Source organism: Anabas testudineus, chromosome 2 (genome assembly GCF_900324465.2).
Source record: "Anabas testudineus chromosome 2, fAnaTes1.2, whole genome shotgun sequence".
In the NCBI taxonomy this organism is placed as follows: domain Eukaryota; kingdom Metazoa; phylum Chordata; class Actinopteri; order Anabantiformes; family Anabantidae; genus Anabas; species Anabas testudineus.
This window is the reverse complement of record NC_046611.1, coordinates 15,302,354-15,328,779: the sequence shown is the minus strand read 5'-3', so window position 1 is coordinate 15,328,779 and position 26,426 is coordinate 15,302,354. Positions and strand designations below refer to the sequence as shown.

At 40.5% G+C, this 26,426-nt stretch overlaps 2 protein-coding genes across 5 annotated transcripts in view; both read left to right on the top strand.

The window, feature by feature from the left end:
- Positions 1-26,426, top strand: part of LOC113163505 — a 1,294,879-nt gene that overhangs the window by 508,392 nt on the left and 760,061 nt on the right. The window lies entirely within an intron of this gene.
- LOC113163500 (NACHT, LRR and PYD domains-containing protein 12-like) overlaps positions 1-26,426 on the top strand; it is a 664,684-nt gene that overhangs the window by 2,447 nt on the left and 635,811 nt on the right. For all 4 annotated transcript variants that reach the window (XM_026362199.1, XM_026362201.2, XM_026362200.2 and 1 more), the window contains exons 2-4: positions 8-78; positions 825-2,267; positions 8,092-8,321. In XM_026362199.1, the coding sequence (XP_026217984.1) occupies positions 910-2,267; positions 8,092-8,321 (1,588 nt within the window). In that variant the 5' untranslated portion in view covers positions 8-78; positions 825-909. The remainder of the gene's footprint in view (positions 1-7; positions 79-824; positions 2,268-8,091; positions 8,322-26,426) is intronic.

The window sequence follows — 26,426 nt, the reverse complement described above, 5'->3', positions numbered from 1 at the left end:
AATATAGACAGCAGCTGATCTCGTCCTGTCCTCAGCTCCATGTGAGAGGGGAGGAGCTACAGTCACCAGGTGATTCAGGTAGATGAGAACAAGGAGGGAACACTGAAGGTTTCAATGAGTTAGTTCAGACTCTGTTTAGAATAAAACCAAGAAGAACAAAGAAAAGTGAAGCTGAGTGTTAATAAAACATTATTATTATTCTACTGTAACTTGTATCTAAGGCTTCATTCTGCATGATTATTAAAGAAAGTCAAAATAATACATGTAATAACCTGGAATATACTAAAATGTTTGAAGTTCAATGAGCTCATGTAGGATTACTACTATTAGTATGCACTTGTTTACTACTATTATATTACCACTGCAATAGATAATGACATAAATAACTCTAACATAAGTCACATTAAAGACAGTACTGCTTATTACATTATGAGTCTGAAACTTTATTTTTTCCAGCTGCAGATTTATTTAATCACTCTAATTTAACTGGGTGGTTAATAACATAACAAACAGTTAGTTCAGTCTCCATTTTAGGGGAAGAGAGGAGAAGTAGGTACACTGGAGCTGATTGTTTATACGATATTATTATTATTATTATTATTATTATTATTATTATTATTATTACAGTCAAATAATTCCCTGTGGAATAAAAGAGAAATCAAACCTCATCTGTTTAACTCTTTGTCTGTGTGCGTTGAATGTGTGTTTGTATCTGTGTGTGTTACTTCATGGTTCTCTCAGTCTTGTGATTCACTCTTGAACAGATGTATTTGTTGTGATTCTTGTTTTGAGCTCACAGTCAGTGTTACTGGTTTATGTCTCAGACTCACTGAAGTCCAGAAGATCAGTGTTGATGTGGAGGAAGAAGAGGACAGAGCAGAGTCTCCAGGATCCAACAGTCTGTCTATAATGAGTGACTGGTCCATAGACAAACCTCCAGACTTCAGTAATGGATTTCAGAACCACAGACAGAGAGCAGGGTTTCCAGGATCCAACAGTCTGTCTATAATGAGTGACAGGTCCATAGACAGACCTCCAGACCTCAGTAATGGATTTCAGAACTACAGACAGAGAGCGGGGTTTCCAGGATCCAACAGTCTGTCTATAATGAGTGACTGGTCCATAGACAGACCTCCAGACCTCAGTAATGGATTTCAGAACTACAGACAGAGAGCGGGGTTTCCAGGATCCAGCAGTCTGTCTATAATGAGTGACAGGTCCATAGACAGACCTCCAGACCTCAGTAATGGATTTCAGAACTACAGACAGAGAGCGGGGTTTCCAGGATCCAACAGTCTGTCTATAATGAGTGACTGGTCCATAGACAGACCTCCAGACCTCAGTAATGGATTTCAGAACCACAGACAGAGAGCGGGGTTTCCAGGATCCAACAGTCTGTCTATAATGAGTGACTGGTCCATAGACAGACCTCCAGACCTCAGTAATGGATTTCAGAACCACAGACAGAGAGCAGGGTTTCCAGGATCCAGCAGTCTGTCTATGAAGAGTGACTGGTCCATAGACAGACCTCCAGACCTCAGTAATGGATTTCAGAACTACAGACAGAGAGCAGGGTTTCCAGGATCCAGCAGTCTGTCTATGAAGAGTGACTGGTCCATAGACAGACCTCCAGACCTCAGTAATGGATTTCAGAACCACAGACAGAGAGCAGGGTTTCCAGGATCCAACAGTCTGTCTATGAAGAGTGACTGGTCCATAGACAGACCTCCAGACCTCGGTAATGGATTTCAGAACTACAGACAGAGAGCGGGGTTTCCAGGATCCAACAGTCTGTCTATAATGAGTGACTGGTCCATAGACAGACCTCCAGACCTCAGTAATGGATTTCAAAACCACAGACAGAGAGCGGGGTTTCCAGGATCCAGCAGTCTGTCTATGAAGAGTGACTGGTCCATAGACAGACCTCCAGACCTCAGTAATGGATTTCAGAACCACAGACAGAGAGCAGGGTTTCCAGGATCCAGCAGTCTGTCTATGAAGAGTGACTGGTCCATAGACAGACCTCCAGACCTCAGTAATGGATTTCAGAACTACAGACAGAGAGCAGGGTTTCCAGAATCCAGCAGTCTGTCTATAATGAGTGACAGGTCCATAGACAGACCTCCAGACCTCAGTAATGGATTTCAGAACTACAGACAGAGAGCAGGGTTTCCAGGATCCAACAGTCTGTCTATAATGAGTGACTGGTCCATAGACAGACCTCCAGACCTCAGTAATGGACCTGGACCCTCAGACACATGCAGACAGTAAGACACACTTTAAGTGACTAAAGATCTTGCAGAAAAACTATAACAGATATAAATGTTACAGAAACTGAAAATACAGATCAAATGATGCATTAAACCAGAGATGTTGTAGTGAAGGTTTTAACCCTGTTTATTCAGAATGTGAACAAACAGATCTGTGAAGGTCGGACTGTCAATAATAATCCTAGAGTCCAGTAACATGGTTCAGAACTCTGCTTTTTACTGTGTCCTCCTCAATCTCTAGTACAATTACCATAAATACAAAGAACAGTGAAAACCAACTTGGAAAAAGGGCAAAACCCTAATAAACAAAAATACAGTAGATTTCTGCCTGGTCAAATTATCTAATAAATAAATATAATCTGTGAACATCTAAACACTAATCTACCTTCAGAGCTGTAGACCTGCTCCAAATGACCTCTAAAATAAACCTAATGCCTTTTATGACTAATTAGTTGAGCTATGCTCTTTCCTATTTTCTTAATAATATTGTCAACAAGCTGAGACCTTGAAAGTTAATGATTTGAAATAACACTAAATAATTTGATCTGATCTACATTTATTCCCAGTACAGAAAGATCCACTTATAGACTTTTCACCAACTGTAGTCTGATCTCAGTTATCATAGATTTAGATTTATATGCATTTAAAATAATGTTATTATTTACACATTACACATATGTCTATTTATCTTTATATTATCAAAAAGACGAAGAGTTAAACCAACATTTTTATTTTATACAAACATTAAAACAAATGAGGAATGTTTTTGTCCTTTGAAAGTCGTTTCACAGTAAAGCAGAACATCAGTCCAGAGGTTTTTATTAAGATCCATGATGAGATATTTGAACTGCTGATGATTAGTTTGTAGATGATTAGTGTCTGTTTATAAAACTGAGGATTTATACCAATATTTATGACTCCAGCTGTTTTTGTTGTTAAGGTATAAAACTCATAAAAGGATTATGACAACAAGCTTTACTGGTATTTTGTTGTTGCTGTCTTACACATAGCTTCAAGAACAATTATCAGAAAATAGAAACAAACAAATGGAAATGAAGTAATTTGACTAAGTGTGTGTGTGTGTGTGTGTGTGTAAATGTCTTTCACAAACAATAATGCAAATATAACATAGAACTTCTTTTCTTTCGGCTTTTCCCATCCGGGGTCGCCACAGCGAATCATCCTTTTCCACCTAACCCTATCATGAACATCTTCTACCCTAACACTAGCCAACCTCATGTCCTCTGTTAAGACATCCATATATCTCCTCCTTGGTCGTCCTCATTTTACATTTACATTTAGTCATTTAGCAGACGCTTTTATCCAGAGCGACTTACAAGTCAGTACAAGGTACACTGGTAGGCAGGGCAGCATGAGGAGGTCCCACATGGGAGGCGGTGATGTTACCACTACACTAACCAGCTGCTATTGTCCTCCTGCCTGGCAGCTCCATCTCCAACATCCTTCTACCAATATATTCACTATCCCTCCTCTGAACATGTCCAAACCACCTCAGTCTGGCCTCTCTGACTTTGTCGCTAACACAGGCAACGTGAGCCGTCCCTCTGATGTGCTCGTTCCTTATTCTGTCTAACCTGGTCACTCCTAAGGAGAACCTCAACATCTTCATCTCTGCTACCTCCATCTCAGCCTCTTGTCTCTTTCTCACTGCTACCGTCTCTAACCCATAGAGCAGAGCTGGTCTCACCACTGTCTTGTACACCTTTCCTTTGAGTCTTGCTGACACTCTTCTGTCACACAACACTCCTGACACTTTCCTCCACCCGCTCCAATCTGCCTGCACTCGTCTCTTCACCTCTTTTCCACACTCCCCATCACACTGAACTGTTGAACCCAAGTACTTAAACTCCTGCACCTTCTTCACCTCAGCTACCTGTAACCTAACGCTTCTACCTTGATCCCTCTCGTTTAGACACATGTATTCTGTCTTACTACGACTGACCTTCATGCCTCTTCTTTCCAGAGCAAACCTCCACCTCCCTGTTCCTCTACCTGCTCTCTACTCTTACTGCAAATCACAATGTCATCCGCAAACATCATTGTCCAGGGAGATTCCTGTCTGACCTCATCTGTCAGCCTGTCCATCAGCAAAGCAAACAAGAAGGGACTCAAAGCTGATCCTTGGTGTAGTCCCACCTCCACCTTGAACTCCTCTGTCTGACCTACAGCGCATCTCACCACCGCCATACTTCTCTCATACATGTCCTGAACTACTCTAATGTACTTTTCTGCCACTCCCGACAACCTCATACAGTACCACAGCTCCTCCCTCGGCACCCTGTCATACGCCTTCTCTAAATCCACAAAGACACAATGCAGCTCCTTCTGACCATCTCTGTACTTTTCCATCAACATTCTCAAAGCAAAAATGGCATCAGTGGTGGTCTTACAGGGCATGAAACCATACTGCTGCTCACAAATCTCCACCTTCTTCCTAAGCCTGGCTTCCACTACTCTTTCCCACAGCTTCATTGTGTGGCTCATCAACTTTATTCCTCTGTAGTTGCTGCAGTTCTGCGTGTCACCCTTGTTCTTAAAGATCGGAACCAGAACGCTTCTCCTCCATTCCTCAGGCATCTTCTCACTCTCTAGAATCCTATTGAACAAACTGGTTAGAAACTCCACTGCTGTCTCTCCTAAGCACTTCCACACCTCCACAGGTACGTCATCAGGACCAACAGCCTTTCCACTCTTCATCCTTTTCAGAGCCTTCCTAACCTCATCCTTTCCAATCTCTTCTATTTCCTGCTCCACAACATCCACATCTTCCTCCCTTCTTTCCTTGTCATTTTTCTCGTTCATCAGCTCCTCAAAATACTCCTTCCATCTTTTCTGCACACTCTCCTGGGTTGTTAGTACCTTTCCATCTCTGTCCTTAATCACCCTTATCTGTTGTACATCCTTCCCATCTCTATCTCTCTGTCTGGCTAGCCTGTACAAGTCCTTCTCTCCTTCCTTTGTGTCTAACCTGTCATACAGCTCATCGTAAGCTTTCTGTTTGGCCTTTGCCACCTCCCTCTTCACTCTACGCTGCACTTCCTTGTACTCCTGTCTACTTTCCTCAGTCCTTTCTACATCCCACTTCCTTCCAGCCAACCTCTTCCTCTGGACGCAGTCCTGTACTTCCTCATTCCACCACCAAGTGTCTTTACCTTCTTTCCTCTTTCCAGATGACACACCTAGCGTCTTCCTACCTGTTTCCCTGATAACCTCTGCTGTAGTTTCCCAGTCATCTGGAAGCTCATCCTGACCACCCAGAACCTGTCTCAACCTCTGCCTGAATTCCTTACAAGTTTCTTCATTCTTTAGCTTCCACCACTTGTTCTTCTTTTCTGGCTTCCCTCTCTTCTCCTTCCTGACCTCCAGAGTCGTCTTTCACACCACCATGCGGTGCTGTCTGGCTACACTCTCTCCTACCACCACTTTGCAGTCACTAACCTCTCTCAAATGACCTCGTCTACATAGGATGTAGTCCACCTGTGTACTCCTACCTCCACTTCTGTATGTCACTCTATGTTCCTCTCGCTTCTGGAAGTAAGTGTTGACTACAGCCATTTCCATCCTCTTAGCAAAGTCCACCACCATCTGTCCTTCCAGATTCCTTTCCTTCACACCAAACCTGCCCATCACCTCCTCATCACCTCTGTTGCCCTCACCAACATGCCCATTAAAGTCTGCTCCAACAACTACTCTCTCTCCTCTGGGGATACTCTCTATGACCTCATCAAACTCACTCCAGAATCTCTCCTTCTCTTCTAACTCACAGCCAACCTGTGGCGCATACCCACTGACTACATTCACCATCACCCCTTCAATTTCTAGCTTTATGCTCATCACCCTGTCCGAGACTCTTTTTACCTCTAGGACATTGTTCACAAACTCCCCCTTCAGGATCACTCCTACCCCGTTTCTCTTCCTATCCACACCATGGTAGAACAGTTTGTATCCTCCTCCAATACTACGTGCCTTGCTGCCCTTCCACCTTGTCTCCTGCACACACAGAACATCTACCTTCCTTCTCTCCATCATGTCTGCCAGCTCTCTGCCTTTCCCTGTCATTGTGCCAACGTATGCTCCTGCCTTTTCCCTTGTCTCTCTGACCACGAACCCTTCTGCCTCCCCTCTTTCTTCGACCAACAGTAGTCAAATTTCCACCGTTGTTAACCCGGGCCTCGACCGTTCCGGTATGAAAGTCTTGTGGATGATTCGCATAGTTATTTTGGCAAATTTTTACGCCGGATGCCCTTCCTGACGCAACCCTCTCTATTTATCCAGGCTTGGGACCGGCACAGAAGTCACTGGCTTGCAACCCCTGTGGCTAGATTAAATATAACATAGAACTAAGTCCTGAATAAAAGTTCTTTGGTCACCAGAGTTTCACTTTGAGAAAATGAGCTAATGTTCTGCTACTGTCATCGACTATATAAATTATAATCACATAGCTAGCTCACTTAGCCTTCAATTAACCTCTGCACTATTGGTCCAGGACGCAAAGACAGTGATTAGGGAAGTGGTTGTTTTTCATTCATGCTAGTTGTACCACCACTGGTAGACCAGTTTGTCATTCAGTTTTTGTTTTTCCACTTTGACTGTGATGACTTATATCAGGCTTACAAGCTGAGAAATAGAAAACATAGTTCTAAATCTACGGGAGACCTATTCTACCTTCCATCCCAGACTATTATTGAGCTATTTCATCCACCTTTAGATATTCTATGTTCTCACTGATGTTATTTTGTATTTGTGTTGGTATAGATGTTTTCTGTTGTGATTCTTTTCTTATTGTCTGAACTCAGAACAGCTGTAACAAGGAAAAACAATTTCCCTCTGGGATTAATAGATTTTTTTAAATATTTGATCAGAACAATTACAGTTAAATCATTACAGATATGCCCCTCTGAACTCTGGACTTTAGTTACCCGTTTCTGTGAGTTGTTTGCCTGCCCCGAGCAGTTATTTTCTTTTGTACTTTGGTTTCTTGTTGTCGTTCAGGTAGTTTTACGTTGTTACTTTGTTTTTGTATTTAGCCTGTTTATGTAGTGTCCGTTGACACCCCCCTTAGTTCCCCGTTTTGTGCGTTTTTCTATGACTAAATCCAGTTTTCGTTCATCCCTACCCGTTCGTCCCTTTCCTTTAACTGTGACAGAGACTAAAGGGATTAACTACTCAAAACAAACAACTGAAGAGGCTGCAGTGAAAACCTAGAAAAGCATTACAAAAAAAGGAATGCAAATCGTTGGTGAGGTCAATAACTTAGATGGACTTATTGCATGCAAAGGATTTAAAACTAAATATTAAGTCTTATTCACTATAATTCTTTTAATTTTACATTTTACAAGACTTTTGCTTAAATAAAAAATGTGTGGGTTCAAACAAAAGGTGCTATCTTCTAAGTTGTTTATCAGATCCAATGGTAAACAAAATAAAAGCGGAAATGTTATATAGTCTACAGCAAAAATAAAGGAACTGACCTCACCTTCCCAACACTTTTGTAGGGGTCGGTGTGTATGAATAAATGTTTTCTTCTTACACATGAACTATAAACATGAATTATGTGGTCATGTAACTTTTTTAACTAACTGCTCACAGATCGTGATCATAGACAATGTTATCATCTATTATATTAGAGAGCTGTGAGGTTTTTTAAACATCATGGTCATAAGCTCCATTCAGTTACAAGGTAGGGGAGGTGATCTGGACCTTGATTCATGAGTTAAAAAAACACCAGGTCATTAAGACAAATCTAGGGAGAGAGCTGCATGTGAGTTGTTTTCAGCTCCACTACTGTTCATGTTTACAGAAAAAGGAGGAGTCATGATTTAATGGAGGAGCAGCTGTCCTGGTGTGCTTTGTGTGAGAACGTCCTGAAGGATCCAGTCTCTACCAGCTGTGGACACTGGTTCTGCAGACAGTGCATCACCTCATACTGGGAGTCTGGTTCATCAGGAGACTCCTCCTGTCCCCAGTGTGGAAAAAGATCCAGAACCAGACCTGGACTGCAGAGAGTCAGTCAGACCAACACTGAACAAAGTAAGACTGAACATCTGTCTGCTGATGGAATCATTTCTGAAGTCAGAGAGATTTGTTACAGTATGTTACTAAGCACTGACATAGAAAATGATTAAAAATACCAACGGTGGCTGGATAGTGTAGTGGTAAGATCACCTCCCTCCGTGCTCAAGACTGGGGTCCCTGCTGTGGTCTACCTGTAATAGGGGTCCTTAGGCAAGACCTCCTTATGCTTACCCTGTCTTTGCCTTATACCTCACTTGTGAGTCACTTTGGATAAAACTGTCTGATAAATGACTAAATGTAAATAACATGGAGGGAATGTTTTGTTATATTTAGTGTTTTTTTTTGTATCTGATGAAAATAATACATCAGATTATCTTTTTCAGTCTCACATAGTTTCTCTTCTTTCAGCCGATATTAGTCTGCAGCAGGTTTTAGATGAACATAAGATCAGTCTGAGGAGGAGATGTGAATGTGTGACTGAAGGAAGTGATGAAACAGGAAGTGGAACCCTCCTCAACAGGATCTACACTGAGCTCTACATCACAGAGGGACAGAGTGAAGAGGTTAATACCCAACATGAGGTGAGACAGCTGGAGACAGGTTCCAAGATGAAGACCCTCCATGACACTGCAATCAAGGTCCACGACATCTTTAAAGCCTTACCTGACCAACAGACACACATCAGAGTGGTTCTGACGTACGGTGTCGCTGGTGTTGGAAAAACCTTCTCAGTGCAGAAGTTCACTCTGGACTGGGCAGAGGACTTGGAAAACCAAGATGTCAGTCTGCTGGTTCTGCTTTCATTCAGGGAGCTGAACCTGATCAAAGATGAGCAGTACAGTCTTCTCACCCTGCTCCATGTTTTCTATCCAACATTACAGAAGGTCACAGCAGAGCAGCTGGCTGTCTGTAAACCTTTGTTCATCTTTGACGGCCTGGATGAAAGCAGACTTTCACTGGATTTCAACAACAGGGAGGTTGTGTCTGATGTCACACAGGAGTCATCAGTCAACGTGCTGCTGACAAACCTCATCAAGGGGAATCTGCTTCCCTCAGCTCTGGTCTGGATAACTTCCCGACCTGCAGCAGCCAATCAGATCCCTCCTACATGTGTTGACAGGGTAACAGAAGTACGAGGCTTCACTGACGTCCAGAAGGAGGAGTACTTCAGGAGGAGATTCAGTGATGAAGAGCTGTCCAGCACAATCATCTCACACATCAAGACATCCAGGAGCCTCCACATCATGTGTCACATCCCAGTCTTCTGCTGGATCACTGCTACAGTTCTGGAGCACATGTTGACTACAGAGCAGAGAGGAGAGCTGCCCAAGACCCTGACTGACCTGTACTCACACTTCCTGCTGGTTCAGACAAAGAGGAAGAAGAACAAGTATGATGAGGGACATGAGAAGAGTCCACAGGAGCTGACAGAGGCTGACAGAGAAGTTCTCCTGAAGCTGGGGAGGCTGGCGTTTGAACATCTGGAGAAAGGAAACATCATGTTCTACCAAGAAGACCTGGAGCAGTGTGGTGTTGATGTCACAGAGGCCTTGGTGTACTCAGGAGTTTGTACAGAGATCTTCAAAAGAGAGAGTGTGATCTTCCAGAAAACAGTCTACTGCTTTGTTCATCTGAGCATTCAGGAGTTTCTGGCTGCAGTCTACATGTTCCACTGTTACAACAACAATAAAAGAAAGGTACTGGAGGAGTTCCTGGGAAAAATAAACATTTCCTCTTCTCTGGATGACTTCTTAAACTTAACCATGGAAAAATCCCTCAAAAGTAAAAATGGTCACCTGGACCTGTTTGTTCGCTTCCTTCATGGCCTCTCTCTGGAGTCCAACCAGAGACTCTTAGGATGTCTGCTGGGTCAGACAGAGAACAGTCCAGAAATCATCCAGAGAGTCATCAACAAGCTGAAGAACAAGAACAAGAGCAAGATGAAAATCTCTCCTGACAGAAGCATCAACATCTTCCACTGTCTGATGGAGATAAACAACCACTCAGTTCATCAGGAGATCCAAGAGTTCCTGAAGTCAGAGAACAGATCAGACAAGTACCTCTCTGTAATCCACTGTTCAGCTCTGGCCTACATGCTGCAGATGTCAGAGGAGGTTCTAGATGAGTTGGACCTGAAGAAGTTCAACACATCAACAGAGGGACGACTGAGACTGATTCCAGCTGTGAGGAACTGCAGAAAGGCTCGGTGAGTCCAGATCTGATAATTATTTCTTCTACTGTTAACCAGGAATTTAACAGTGTAGTTTCTAGATATCACTTGTTTCATGACCACTACATGCAACATTAAAGAGAGTTCAGTCTGTGTCCTTTAGATTAAAACATTAAATTCTGTCTTTGGTTGATGGAGGTTTAACACAAATTCAGCAGAAACAACTTCTGGTCTTAAGTTTCTGCTTAAGTTTAAGTTTACTGGACTAAATCGGCTTTTGTTTCAAAATAAAGGCCCTATAACATAAACAGAACAAACAGAAATAAAAAGACAAAGGTCAGCTGTACTGGACAGACAGAGAACAGTCATACAGTAAATATTCAATCTAATAGTAAACATTAACCTTAATCTTAATACAAATATAAAGTAAAAAAATGTCTTTACAAAACAAATCTAACTATCAAAGCAAATACATCAAGCAAACAAATCCTCAAATCCAATGAAATTAAATCTGATCTGTCTGACTCCCCTCCTGGACACACCCAGTTGTCCTCTTCGCCTTCCTGTGGGTATAAGAAGCTCTCTCAATAGGTGCCCAATTTTTTGGCCACGTGGAAAAACAGAAGAAACATTAAACAATTTAAATGGGCAAACAAACATTAAGACAGAATGTTAATTAAACTGTGTTCACTGAAATTACCAAACAAACTGTCAAAATAAAATGTGCTGTATGAAATAAAAGACTAAGTGTGGTCATTACTTGGTGATTGTTAACTATGCTAAAGGAAAATACTGAAAATATACTAACACTGTGACGGTTCAGCTGTGACAATCACATAGTTCACATCTGCAGCCACGTGTTGTTAATCCACTGAACTTTTTCAGTTCACATCAGTGTCTTTGTTGGGTGATTATTTTAATATTAATATATATTTACTATCAATGACTCAAACAACAACAGTTGAAACAGTGATTTGCATAAATGTACCAGTTAGATTTTTACTCTGTGTGTTGGAGAAATCAATGAATCTGAGTATTATCTGCAGTGTCATAACACCTATCAAAGCTCGTATGGCACCACAGGAAGTCCAGGACTCTATGCTATTATTTAAATTATCTAATATTCATTTGAGGGTATAGGTTTCCGTCTTGTAGAAAACACAGGTTGAGTTGCTGGTCCTTCCTGTGTCAGTGTCATCTTATAGCATAAAGATCAAAATATCTAAATATGTATTTAGGTCATTTAGAAGACACAATACAAATATTTCTTGTCTCTCTTCTCTCTATATGTTGCTCAAGGACATGTGGCCTAGAGGCCAACTGGCCTGACCTACAACTGTTCCTGTTAATCTGCTTTGTGATCAAAATCAATAAGAGTTATTTAAAGTTAAAACAGTTTTAAATACATTTTAATGGTGATATTGTCATCACAGACTTTCTGTCTCTGGACTCTCAGAGACTCACTGTGAAGTTGTGGCATCAGCTCTGAAGTCCGACCCCTCCCATCTGAGAGAACTGGACCTGAGTGAAAACAACCTGCAGGATTCAGGAGTGAAGCTGCTGTGTGATGGACTGAAGAGTCCAAACTGTAGACTGGAGACTCTGAGGTCAGTGTTTCTCTCTTGGACATTGATTCTTTTAACATTTTAGCCTTTTGTCAGTGCAACTTACTCAGCAGCATGTTTCACTTTAAATTTATTATGATTTCTTGTGAAAACAAGTAACAGTGTATGATACATATGTATGATACTCAGATCTATGTAATTTTTTTCAGAAGACAATTGTATCATGGTTTCTAATTGTCTTTTTACAAGTGGTCTGTGCAGGACAGAAGACTGGAAAAGCAGAGGAGTGAAAGTTTTACATTTATGTTTAGCAGATGCTTTTATCCAAAGCGACTTACAAGTTACAATGGTAGGCAGGGTGAGGGTGAGGAGGTCTTGCCTTAGGAGTTAGTTTTAAGGAACAGAGAGATACTTACATGTAGTGATACCTTGTTTTTAAAACTGAAGTCTGCACAAAGTCAGATTAAAACTGAACCTAAGACAAGGTGTCCTAAAGTCTCCTAAAGAAGTCTAAATCAGTTGCTTTCCACTGCATTTTAAATTTGCGGTTAGTGCTGTGAAAAAGGAGCTCTGATGTGTCTGTGTCTCTGAGTTTCTCTTGTCTCTGTCAGTACTGATACACAGACAGCAAAAAAAAAATACAAAAGAAGAAACAGGGTCTTCTGTCATTATACAGTTATGTGGAACATGTCTCTGGCATAAGACATATCACACTGCTCATCTGCTGCAGATTCAAAGTAAATAGGTTTTTGATGTGCATTCAAACTTGTTTCCTTATTACCCAAAGAAATGGTTTAGAACTTTAAACACGTCCTCGAGGGCCACCATCCTGCTAGTTTTCCTATCTCTGCCCTCCTCACTGCTGATTACCTGGATCAGGCGTGTTCAGCCAATCAGAAGCTGGAAGTGCAGGGCTAGTTACAAAACAAGCAGGACAGCGGCCCTTGAGTACAAAGATTGGACACCCCTGCTGTAGATCATGCTTAGTTAATGTCAGTAATTAATTCATAGAAACCATCAACATGTCTCTTAGACCACATCCCGACTAGACTGCTCAAATGTTTTACCTTTGATTAGCACGTCCATATTAGATCAGATCAATCTGTCTTTACTAACAGGCAACATACCAAAGGTTTTTAAAGTAGTTTCAAAGCAAATATGTGACCACCTGCGCAGCAATAACCTCTATGAAGTTTTCCATTCAGGATTTAGAGTACATCATAGTACGGAAACAGCACTGGTAAAGGTCACTAATGATCTTCTATTAGCATCAAACAATAGACTAGTCTCTATACTCATGTTGTTAGATCTTAGTGGTGCATTCAACACTAAAGATCACAACATTTTATTTCACAGACTGGAACATGTCAATGGGATTAAAGGAACAGCACTAGAGTGGTTTAAATCGTATCTATCAGATAGATTTCAGTTTGTACATGTTAATGATGAGTCTTCGATGCACAGAAAAGTCAGCTACGAAGTTCCACAGGGATCTGTGCTTGGACTGATTCTTTTCACTCTATATATGTCCCCTTCAGGCAATATTATTAGGAAACACTTTTTCAATTAATACTGTGCTCAATCTCAGAGTTACAGTGGCAAGAAAAACTTTGTGAACCTTTTGAAATTTCATGGTTTTCTGCATTAATTTGTCATAAAATGTGCTCCAATCTACATCTAAGTCACAACAATAGAAAAACACAGTCTGCTTAAAATAATACTGCACAAACATTATATGTTTTCATGTTTTTATTGAACATAACATGTAAAAATTCACAATGCGGGGTGAAAAAAGTATGTGAACCTTTGGACTTAACAACTGGTTGACCCTTCTTTGGCAGGACAGACCTGCACAATGATTTGGAGTAATTTTGGACCACACCTCTTCACAAAGCTGTTTCAGTGTAGCAATATTCTTGGGATGTCTGGTGTGAATAACTCTTTAAGGTCATGCCACAGCATTTCAATCCACCATGTTTTACAGTGGGGGTGAGGTTTTGATGTTGGTGTGCTGTGCCTTTTTTTCTCCACACATAGTGTTGTGTGTTTTGTTTTGTTTTTTCTTCAAACAACTCAATTTTAGTTTCATCTGTCCACAGAATACTGTGGAACATCCAGGTGCTCTTTTGCAAAATTCAACTGTGCTACAATGTCACCCATCTAATATATTCTTGTTTGATGTTTTCCTAATTGTAGATGTGTCAACAAAAATGTTAGCATGTGCCATAGATTTCTGTAAGTCTTTAGCTGACACTCTAGGATTCTTCTTTACCTCAATCAGCATTCTGCGCTATGCTCTTGCAGTCATCTTTATAGGACAACCACGCCTAGAGTTTATAGACAGTCTGTCTTACTGTGGACACATGAACATCATGGAGATACTTTTGTAACCCTTTCCATTTACATGTTATGTTCCATACAAACATGAAAACATATTATGTTTGTGTACTATTATTTTAAGCAGACTGTGTTTTTCTATTGTTGTGAGTTATATGAAGATCAGAGCACATTTTATGACAAATTAATGCAGAAAACCATGAAATTCCCAAAGGTTCACAAAGTTTTTCTTCCACTGTATCTTTGTCTAGGTTATCTCTTTTACATATTAAATAAATGAAATCTCTATAACTGCCTTCTTCCAATTGAAAGATATAGATAAATTAAGACCATCATGTCTCAATGTGATGCTGAAAAATTTGCCTGCATTTGTTATTCAAACTTCTTTCCTGAAACTTTAAACAGTCATTTATGATGATGATTAATTGTTTTATGTATATCTTTTATTCTTTATTCAGATTGAAAGAATGCAGGTTGACAGAGATCAGCTGTGATTCTCTGGCCTCAGCTCTGAAGTCCAACCCCTCCAATCTGAGAGAACTGGACCTGAGTAGAAACTACAAGCTCCAGGATTCAGGAGTGAAGCTGCTGTGTGTTTTTTCTGGAGAGTCCACAATGTAGACTGGAGACTCTGAGGTCAGTTCACTGACTGTTACTATTGTAGAACTTATATCTTTAATCCACAACTGAACCAACACTGTAATAAATTAATTCAATTTTTCAGTTTTAGTTAATTTCAGTGAGTTTGTTCACGGAAATTTAACCTTAAGAACTCAAACATTCAAATTTCTCAATAATGTTTCTAAATAAACTGTAGAAAATGTTTGGTGTTAGTTGAAATTAGGATTTAGATTAAATATGACTGATACAAACATCTCATTGTGGAATCTGACAGACTGATGTCTTAAAATAAATATGTTTTGAGAATTGTATTTTTTCCTAGAGCTGCATTTACTTGTTAAATGTGTTGAAAAGGTTTAAAGAACCAAACTGTTGGTTTTACAAGTTTCAGTCCATCAACTGTAAATTATATGTATTTGACATTTCTACTGAACATTTTCCAAAGTTTTCATGAAATCATTTGTAATTTGGGATTAAAACAGTTTTTGTTCAGTTTAATCTGTGTTTAGTTCTGTGTTTCCTGATCTGATCTGCAGGATCCAGACCAGGACCAAGCTAGACATTTTTACTGGATCAGTTGTGGCTCTTTAAAGTTTGATTCATTTCAGTGATGAGTAAAAGGATTGTAGTAAGTTTTTAGTCTGTCATGTCTGATTTGATATTTATCTTGTAATTCCAGATGTGACTGAGGTCAGCAGCATGTTATGAATCACTGTTGACATGAATAGTTGTATGAATGTTGTGGTGACATTTGGATGATGTCTGTAGAAGGCTGACATTATGATGATCCACAATAACAGAGAGACAAAGTCACTCTACTCATTTTAGAGGAAACATCATTGATTAGGACATATCTGATTGATTATTAATGATTTGATCTACATGGTTTATTCTTTATTCAGGTTGAACAACTGCAGTTTGTCAGAAATCAGCTGTGATTCTCTGGTCTCAGCTCTGAAGTCCAACCCCTCCCATCTGACAGAACTGGACCTGAGTGACAACGACAAGCTGCAGGATTCATCAGTGAAGCTGCTGTGTGGTTTTCTGGAGAGTCCACAATGTAGACTGGAGACTCTGAGGTCAGTTCACTGACTGTTACTATTGTAGAACGTATATCTTTAATCCACAACTGAACCAACACTGTAATAAATAAATTCAATTTTTCAGTTTTAGTTAATTTCAGTGAGTTTGTTCACGGAAATTTAACCTTAAGAACTCAAACATTCAAATTTCTCATTAATGTTTCTAAATAAACTGTAGAAAATGTTTGTGTTAGTTGAAATTAAGATTTAGTTTCTTCTTCTTCTTCTTCTTCTTCTTTCGGCTTTTCCCATCAGGGGTCGCCACAGCGAATCATCCTTCTCCACCTAACTCTATCATGAACATCTTCTACCCTAACACTAGCCAACCTCATCTCCTCTGTTATAACATCCATATATCTCCTCTTTGGTCGTCCTCTTGTCCTCCTGCCTGGCAGCTCCATCTCCAACATCCTTCTACCAATATACTCACTATCCCTCCTCTGAACATGTCCGAACCATCTCAGTCTGGCCTCTCTGACTTTGTTGCTAACACAGGCAACGTGAGCCGTCCCTCTGATGTACTCGTTCCTTATTCTGTCTAACCTGGTCACTCCTAAGGAGAACCTCAACATCTTCATCTCTGCTACCTCCATCTCAGCCTCTTGTCTCTTTCTCACTGCTACCGTCTCTAACCCATAGAGCAGAGCTGGTCTCACCACTGTCTTGTACACCTTTCCTTTGAGTCTTGCTGACACTCTTCTGTCACACAACACTCCTGACACTTTCCTCCACCCGCTCCAACCTGCCTGCACTCTCCTCTTCACCTCTTTTCCACACTCTCCATCACACTGAACTGTTGACCCCAAGTACTTAAACTCCTGTACCTTCTTCACCTCAGCCCCCTGTAACCTAACGCTTCTACCTTGATCCCTCTCGTTCAGACACATGTATTCTGTCTTACTACGACTGACTGTCATGCCTCTTCTTTCCAGAGCAAACCTCCACCTCTCCAACTGTTCCTCTACCTGCTCTCTACTCTCACTGCAAATCCCAATATCATCCGCAAACATCATTGTCCAGGGAGATTCCTGTCTGACCTCATCTGTCAGCCTGTCCATCAGCATAGCAAACAAGAAGGGACTCAAAGCTGATCCTTGGTGTAGTCCCACCTCCACCTTGAACTCCTCTGTCTGACCTACAGCACATCTCACCACCGTCATACTTCTCTCATACATGTCCTGAACTACTCTGACGTACTTCTCTGCCACTCCAGACGACCTCATACAGTACCACAGCTCCTCCCTCGGCACCCTGTCATACGCCTTCTCTAAATCCACAAAGACACAATGCAGCTCCTTCTGACCATCTCTGTACTTTTCCATCAACATTCTCAAAGCAAAAATGGTATCAGTGGTGCTCTTACGGGGCATGAAACCATACTGCTGCTCACAAATCTCCACCTTCTTCCTAAGCCTGGCTTCCACTACTCTTTCCCACAGCTTCATTGTGTGGCTCATCAACTTTATTCCTCTATAGTTGCTGCAGTTCTGCGTGTCACCCTTGTTCTTAAAGATCGGAACCAGAACGCTTCTCCTCCATTCCTCAGGCATCTTCTCACTTTCTAGAATCCTGTTGAACAAACTGGTTAAAAACTCCACTGCTGTCTCTCCTAAGCACTTCCACACCTCCACAGGTACGTCATCAGGACCAACAGCCTTTCCACTCTTCATCCTTTTCAGAGCCTTCCTAACCTCATCCTTTCCAATCTCTTCTATTTCCTGCTCCACAACATCCACATCTTCCTCCCTTCTTTCCCTGTCATTTTCCTCCTTCATCAGCTCCTCAAAATACTCCTTCCATCTTTTCTGCACACTCTCCTGGGTTGTTAGTACCTTTCCATCTCTGTCCAAATCACCCTTACCTGTTGCACATCCTTCCCATCTCTATCTCTCTGTCTGGCTAGCCTGTACAAGTCCTTCTCTCCTTCCTTTGTGTCTAACCTGTCATACAGCTCATCGTAAGCTTTCTGTTTGGCCTTTGCCACCTCCCTCTTCACTCTACGCTGTGCTTCCTTGTACTCCTGTCTACTTTCCTCAGTCCTTTCTACATCCCACTTCCTTCTAGCCAACCTCTTCCTCTTGACACATTCCTGTACTTCCTCATTCCACCACCAAGTGTCTTTACCTTCTTTCCTCCTTCCAGATGACACACCTAGCACCTTCCTACCTGTTTCCCTGATAACCTCTGCTGTAGTTTCCCAGTCATCTGGAAGCTCATCCTGACCACCAAGAACCTGTCTCAACGTCTGTCTGAATTCCTCACAAGTTTCTTCATTCTTTAACTTCCACCACTTGGTCTTCTTTTCTGTCTTCCCTCTCTTCTTCTTCCTGACCTCCAGAGTCATCTTACACACCACCATGCGGTGCTGTCTGGCTACACTCTCTCCTACCACCACTTTGCAGTCACTAACCTCTCTCAAATGACCTCGTCTACATAGGATGTAGTCCACCTGCGTACTCCTACCTCCACTTCTGTATGTCACTCTATGTTCCTCTCGCTTCTGGAAGTAAGTGTTGACTACAGCCATTTCCATCCTCTTAGCAAAGTCCACCACCATCTGTCCTTCCAGATTCCTTTCCTTCACACCAAACCTGCCCATCACCTCCTCATCACCTCTGTTGCCCTCACCAACATGCCCATTGAAGTCTGCTCCAACAACAACTCTCTCTCCTCTGGGGATACTCTCTATGACCTCATCAAACTCACTCCAGAATCTCTCCTTCTCTTCTAACTCACAGCCAACCTGTGGCGCATACCCACTGACTACATTCATCATCACCCCTTCAATTTCTAGCTTTATGCTCATCACCCTGTCTGAGACTCTTTTCACCTCTAGAACACTGTTTACGAACTCCCCCTTCAGGATCACTCCTACCCCGTTTCTCTTCCTATCCACACCATGGTAGAACAGTTTGTATCCTCCTCCAATACTACGTGCCTTGCTGCCCTTCCACCTTGTCTCCTGCACACACAGTACATCTACCTTCCTTCTCTCCATCATGTCTGCCAGCTCTCTGCCTTTCCCTGTCATCGTGCCAACGTTAAGAGTCCCTATTTTCAGATCTATGTTCCTGCCTTTTCCCTTCTCTCTCTGACCACGAACCCTTCTGCCTCCCCTCTTTCTTCGACCAACAGTAGTCAAATTTCCACCGACACCCTGTAGGTTAACAGCATCGGTGGCGGTCGTTGTTAACCCGGGCCTCGACCGATCGGGTATGAAAGTGTTGTGGATGATTCGCATGGTTATTTTGGCAATTTTTACGCTGGATGCCCTTCCTAACGCAACCCTCTCTATTTATCCGGGCTTGGGACCGGCACAGAAGTCACTGGCTTGCAACCCCTGTGGCTAGATTTAAGATTTAGTTTGAATCAGTTAAAATATAATTGATAAAAACGTTTCATTGGGGAATATAACAGACTGATGTATTAAAAGAAGTGTGTTTGGAAAATAGTATTTTTTCCTAGAGTTGAATTTACTTGTTAAATGTGTTGAAAAGGTTTAAAGAACCAAACTGTTGATTTTACAAGTTTCAGTCCATTAACTGTAAATTATATTTATTTGACATTTCTGCTGAACATTTTCCAAAGTTTTCTTGGAATCATCTGTAATTTGGGATTGAAACAGTTTTTGTTCAGTTTAATCTGTGTTTAGTTTTGTGTTTCCTGATCTGATCTGCAGGATCCAGACCAGGACCAAGCTAGACCTTTTTACTGAATCAGTTGTGGTTATTTAAAGTTTGATCCATTTCAGTGTTGAATAAAAGTATTGTAGTAAGTTTTTAGTCTGTCATATGTGATTTGATATTTATCTTCTAATTCCAGATGTGACTGAGGTCAGCAGCATGTTATGAATCAGTGTCGACATGAATAGTTGTATGAATGTTGTGGTGACATCTGGATGATGTCTGTAGAAGGCTGACATTATGATGATCCACAATAACAGAGACAAAGTCACTCTACTCATTTTAAAGGAAACATCAATGATTAGGACATATCTGATTGATTATTAATGATTTGATCTACATGGTTTATTCTTTATTCAGGTTGAACAACTGCAGTTTGTCAGAGATCAGCTGTGATTCTCTGGTCTCAGCTCTGAAGTCCAACCCCTCCCATCTAAGAGAACTGGACCTGAACTTCAACGACAAGCTGCAGGATTCAGGAGTGAAGCTGCTGTGTGGTTTTCTGGAGAGTCCACAATGTAGACTGGAGACTCTGAGGTCAGTTCACTGACTGTTACTATTGTAGAACTTATATCTTTAATCCACAACTGAACCAACACTGTAATAAATGTATTCAATTGTTCAGTTTCAGTTCATTTCAGTGAGTTGTCATGAATAATGTTTGTTCACTGAAATTAAACCTTCGGAACTCAAACATTCAAATTTCTCACTAATTTATCTAAATAAACTGTAGAAAATGTTTGGTGTTAGTTGAAATTGAGTTTTAGATTGAATCAGTTGAAATATAGTTGATAAAAACGTTTCATTGGGGAATATAACAGACTGATGTCTTAAAACAAGTGTGTTTGGAAAATAGTATTTTTTCCCAGAGTTGAATTTACTTGTTAAATGTGTTGAAAAGGTTTAAAGAACCAAACTGTTGGTTTTACAAGTTTCAGTCCATCAACTGTAAATTAGATTTATTTGACATTTCTGCTGAACATTTTCCAAAGTTTTCTTGAAATCATCTGTAATTTGGGATTGAAACAGTTTTTGTTCAGTTTAATCTGTGTTTAGTTTTGTGTTTCCTGATCTGATCTGCAGGATCCAGACCAGGACCAAGCTAGACCTTTTTACTGGATCAGTTGTGGTTCTTTAAAGTTTGATTCATTTCAGTGATGAGTAAAAGGATTGTAGTAAGTTTTTAGTCTGTCATATGTGATTTGATATTTATCTTCTAGTTCCAGATGTGACTGAGGTCAGCAGCATGTTATGAATCAGTGTTGACATGAGTAGTTGTATGAATGTTGTGGTGACATTTGGATGATGTCTGTAGAAGGCTGACATTATGATGATCCACAATAACAGAGAGACAAAGTCACCCTACTTATTTTAGAGGAAACATCATTGATATCTGATTGATTATTAATGATTTGATCTACATGGTTTATTCTTTATTCAGGTTGAACAACTGCAGTTTGTCAGAGATCAGCTGTGATTCTCTGGTCTCAGCTCTGAAGTCCAACCCCTCCCATCTGACAGAACTGAACCTGAACTTCAACGACAAGCTGCAGGATTCAGCAGTGAAGCTGCTGTGTGGTTTTCTGGAGAGTCCACAATGTAGACTGGAGACTCTGAGGTCAGTTCACTGACTGTTACTATTGTAGAACTTATATCTTTAATCCACAACTGAACCAACACTGTAATAAATTAATTCGATTCTTCAGTTTCAGTTCATTTCAGTAAGTTGTCATGAATAATGTTTGTTTACTGAAATTAAACCTTCAGAACTCAAACACTCAAATTTCTCACTTTTTTTTTTAAATAAATTGTAGAAAATGGTTGTGTTAGTTGAAATTAAGATTTAGTTTGAATCAGTTAAAATATAATTGATAAAAATATATCATTGTTTAATATCACAGACTAATCTTTTAAAACAAGTGTGTTTGGAAAAAGTATTTTTTTATAGAGTTGAATTTACTTAATACTTAGTTAAATGTGTTGAAAAGGTTTAAAGAACCAAACCTTTGGTTTTACAAGTTTCAGTCCATCAACTGTAAATTATATTTATTTGACATTTGATTTATTTGACATTTCTGCTGAACATTTTCCAATGTTTTCATGAAATCATCTGTAATTTGGGATTATTAATGATTTGATCTACATGGTTTATTCTGTATTTAGATTGGAGGACTGCAGTTTGTCAGAGATCAGCTGTGATTCTCTGGTCTCAGCTCTGAAGTCCAACCCCTCCCATCTGACAGAACTGGACCTGGGCTGGAACAACAAGCTGCAGGATTCAGGAGTGAAGCTGCTGTGTGGTTTTCTGGAGAGTCCACAATGTAGACTGAAGACTCTGAGGTCAGTTCACTGACTATTACTATTGTAGAAATATATATTCCTTAATCCACAACTGAACCAACAGTTTAATAAATTAATTAAATTCTTCAGTTTCAGTTCATTTCAGTGAGTTGTCATGAATAATGTTTGTTCACTGAAATTAAACCCTCAGAACTCAAACACTCAAATTTCTTACTAATGTTTCTAAATAAATTGTAGAAAATGTTTGGTGAATCAGAATCAACTTCAGAAGCCTTTATTGTCATTGTACAGAATACAACGAAATTCTAGCAGCCTTGGAGTGGTGGTGCTATAAATCTAAATCTAAGTATGTACAAGTTTACAAATAAAAAATAAAGTTATAAAAATAGAATAAAATAGAATAGATTATGGTTGCTTTTACACCTTAATTCGTTTGCTTTGGTCCGAATCAGTTGATGACTTTGTAACTTTGTAGCACTTTCTCCTCGGTTCTGTTTTGTTTCACACCGAGAAAAATCCAAACGAACCAAAACACGTCGCTTCAAACTACGCGAGAACCTCCTCACCACTTATTGGTCTGCTGCGGGAAATAAAAACTAAACACAGGAAGAAGGAGAAGGGTTGTGGACTATTGTACGTTTGTGTGACAGGAGAGAGATTATTTTTAACTATAAATGTTAATGCAGATTGGTCATCCCGTTGATTATTGTTTATTAATTCAATTCAATTCAATTTTATTTGTAGAGCGCTTTTTACAATTGACATTGTCAATTGTAAATTGTACACAACCAAAGAACAGTACATGAACAGTGAATGTGTGTGAATCATGATAATCAGATTGTCCCTGATGAGCAAGCCGAGGGCGACGGTGGCAAGAAAAACTCCCTGAGAAGAAACAGGAAGAGGAACCAGACTCAACAGGGAACCCATCCTCATATGGGTGATTACATGCTGTGTAGGCAGCAGGCAGTCCAGTATAACAGTTAATATCTTTAATATGGAGTCCAGTTAGTTAATTGCAAGCAGACTTGTTCCATTCCTTGACTATCGAGCGTTTAGGCGAGACCTCCAAGAAACAGCTTCCGACGTCCGCCGAGGCCAAGACAGACTTCATAGAAGCTTGTGACCAAATCCAGTCTCCAAACGCATCCCATAGGGCAAACGGTGGATCCAGGTGACGAGATCTCCAGCCAGAAGTTGGGCATCAGGACGAGTCAGACAGGTCCAGAGGGCAAAGGGTGGAATGACGTGTAGCTCGACAGAGAGACAAGAAGAGGGAAATAGAGAGGTAGAGAAAGAGAGAGATGGCAGTTAGTTGTATTCACAGTCAGATAAAGTTTAAGGTGAATGTATATTTGGAATAGTGCAGCAGGGACTCCGGCAGGACTAACTATGACAGCCTAACTAAAAGGGTGGGTTCAGAAGGAAACACAGACATGAGGGCTCACTGGGATGTAGAGCAACCGAACACTTCACCATCAACAAACCTGAGTGATCAGTGAGAGTGGGGAAGACAGCATCTAAACATATCAGTTCACCATAATGCTCTACGTCCATGAGTCCTTCCCCAATCTATTTACAAAAATGCTTGACTAAATAAATAGGTTTTCAGCCTAGACTTAAACACTGAGACTGTGTCTGAGTCCCGAACGCTATTTGGAAGGCTATTCCATAACTTTGGGGCTTTGTAAGAAAAAGCTCTGCCCCCAGCTGTAGTTTTTATGATACGAGGTACTGACAGGCAGCCAGCATCCTCTGATCGAAGTAGGCGTGGTGGATCATAAGACACTAGCAGTTCACTTAGATACACTTAGATGGCGCAAGACCATTTAATGCTTTAAATGTCAAAAGTAGTATTTTAAAATCAATGCGAAATTTTAGATAAAATAGGCGTGATGTGCTCGTATCTTCTGGTTCTAGTGAGGACTCTCGCTGCTGCATTCTGAACTAACTGAAGCTTGTTTATGCACCTGGTTGAACAGCCAGACAGTAAGGCATTACAGTAGTCCAACCTAGAGGTGATGAAAGCATGGACTAATTTTTCTGCATCATTTAGTGACAAAATATTCCTTATTTTGGCAATATTTCTGAGGTGAAAGAAAGCTGTCCTGGTGACATTATCTACATGAGCTTCAAATGAAAGACTGGAATCTAGAGTCACACCAAGGTATTTTACTGTTGCACTAGATGTAACAGAAAGGCCATCTAGAGTTAAGGCGTGATCTAAAATCTTGCTTCTAGCTGCAGATGATCCTATAACTAGTACTTCTGTCTTATCAGGATTTAGCAGAAGGAAGTTAATTAGCATCCAGTCTCGTATATCCTTTACACATTGCTCAACTTTGTTAAGCTGTTTGATCTCGTCTGGATTTGATGAAACATATAACTGTGTGTCGTCAGCATAACAATGAAAGTTAATACCATGTTTACAGATAATGTTGCCCAGAGGAAAAATGTAGAGGAAAAAAAGCAGTGGGCCTAAAACTGAACCCTGTGGAACACCAAACTCCACTGGAGAGCATGTGGAGTAATAGCCATTTAGATCTACATACTGATAACGATCGGTCAAATAGGACCTAAGCCAGGAGAGGGCCGTTCCCCTAATTCCAACAACATTTTCTAGTCTGTGAAGGAGAATACTATGGTCAATTGTGTCAAAAGCTGCACTGAGGTCGAGTAGCACAAGCATAGTGACACTACCCTGATCAGAGGCCAATAGGAGGTCATTTACTACTTTAACAAGTGCCTTCTCTGTGCTGTGATGAGGCCTAAATCCTGACTGATAGAGTTCATGTATGTTATTTCTATGAAGATACGTAGCTGCTCAGCTACTATCTTTTCGAGAATCTTAGAGATAAAGGGGAGGTTTGATATTGACCTGTAATTGGACAGCTGACAAGGGTCGAGATCAGTTTTCTTGATTAGCGGTTTAATAACTGCTCATTTAAAACACTTTGGGACATACCCACAGCTGAGTGAGGAATTTATGATTGTCAGCAGGGGTTCTATTATTTCTGGCACTATCTGTTTTAGAACGTGTGTCGGTATAGGGTCTAATGTACAGGTTGAAGATTTTGCAGAAGAGATGAGTGAAACTAGTTCATTCTCTTCAAGAGGAGTAAAGTAATCTAGGTACTGATCTGCTGTGGTTAGCTCGTCACCTGCGTCAACTAAATTGTCTAGTTTTAAAGCTTGAATTTTATGCCTTATATTTACAATTTTGTTATTGAAAAAGTACATGAAGTCCTCACTACTGCACAACGTTGTTGCGGAGATATCTGCAGTGGTCTTCTTTCTAGTTAATTTGGCTACTGTATATATATAAAAATCTAGGGTTATTTTTGTTGTTTTCTATAAGAGTGGAGAGATACGTTGATCTAGCTGCACTAAGAGCTTTTTTATAGTCCAGGATGCTCTTCTTCCATGCCTTCTGAAATACTAACAATTTAGTTTGGCGCCATTTATGTTCTAACTTTCAGTCTGCAGTCTGTTTTAAGGCGCACGTGTCATCGTTATACCAGGGAGTGAGTTTCTTATCTCTATTGACTTTTCTTTTAACTGGAGCTACATTATCTTAGGTATAACAGAATGACGACTGTAGATATTCAGTCGCCTGGTCTAGTTCTGTAGGGTCAGACGGTGATCCAATCAAAGTTGATAACTCTGGGAGATTACTAATAAAGCTCTGTGCAGTAGTTGAATGCGATACCGCGGCGCTGAGTATACATTATTAATATGACACACTGTAGTTGAAACAAGATAGTGGTCTGAGATAACTTCAGACAGTGGGAGTAAGTAAATTTCTTATACTTAAACCGAAGGATATTATTAAATCTAAAGCGTGACTCGCTTTATGAGTGGGTCCTACTACACACTGATCTACTCCTAGCGAGTCCAATATGGACATAAATGCTGTTCTCAGAGGGTCTTCTGGATTCTCAAAGTGAATATTAAAATCTCCAGCAATTAACGCTTTGTCTACAGAAACAACTAGGTTAGAGAGGAAATCTGCAAATTCACAAAGAAATTCAGAGTAGGGCCCTGGGGGTGTGTAAATGATAATTAGCGGGATCGGCTGAGCAGACTTAATATTTGTATCTATACTTGTTATGTTACTATAAAGACATTCAAAAGCTTTAAATTTGTGTACATGTTTTTGTACGATAGTCAGATTATCATTGTAAATAACTGCGACACCTCCTCCTCTACCAGTCAGACGAGGCTGGTGAATGTAGCTGTATCCAGGAGGAGTTGCTTCATTCAAAGCTACATACTCGTCCTGTTTAATCCAGGTTTCTGTTAAACAGAGTATATCAAACCCCTGATCTGTGATAGTTTCATTAACAGTAAGAGCTTTAGAT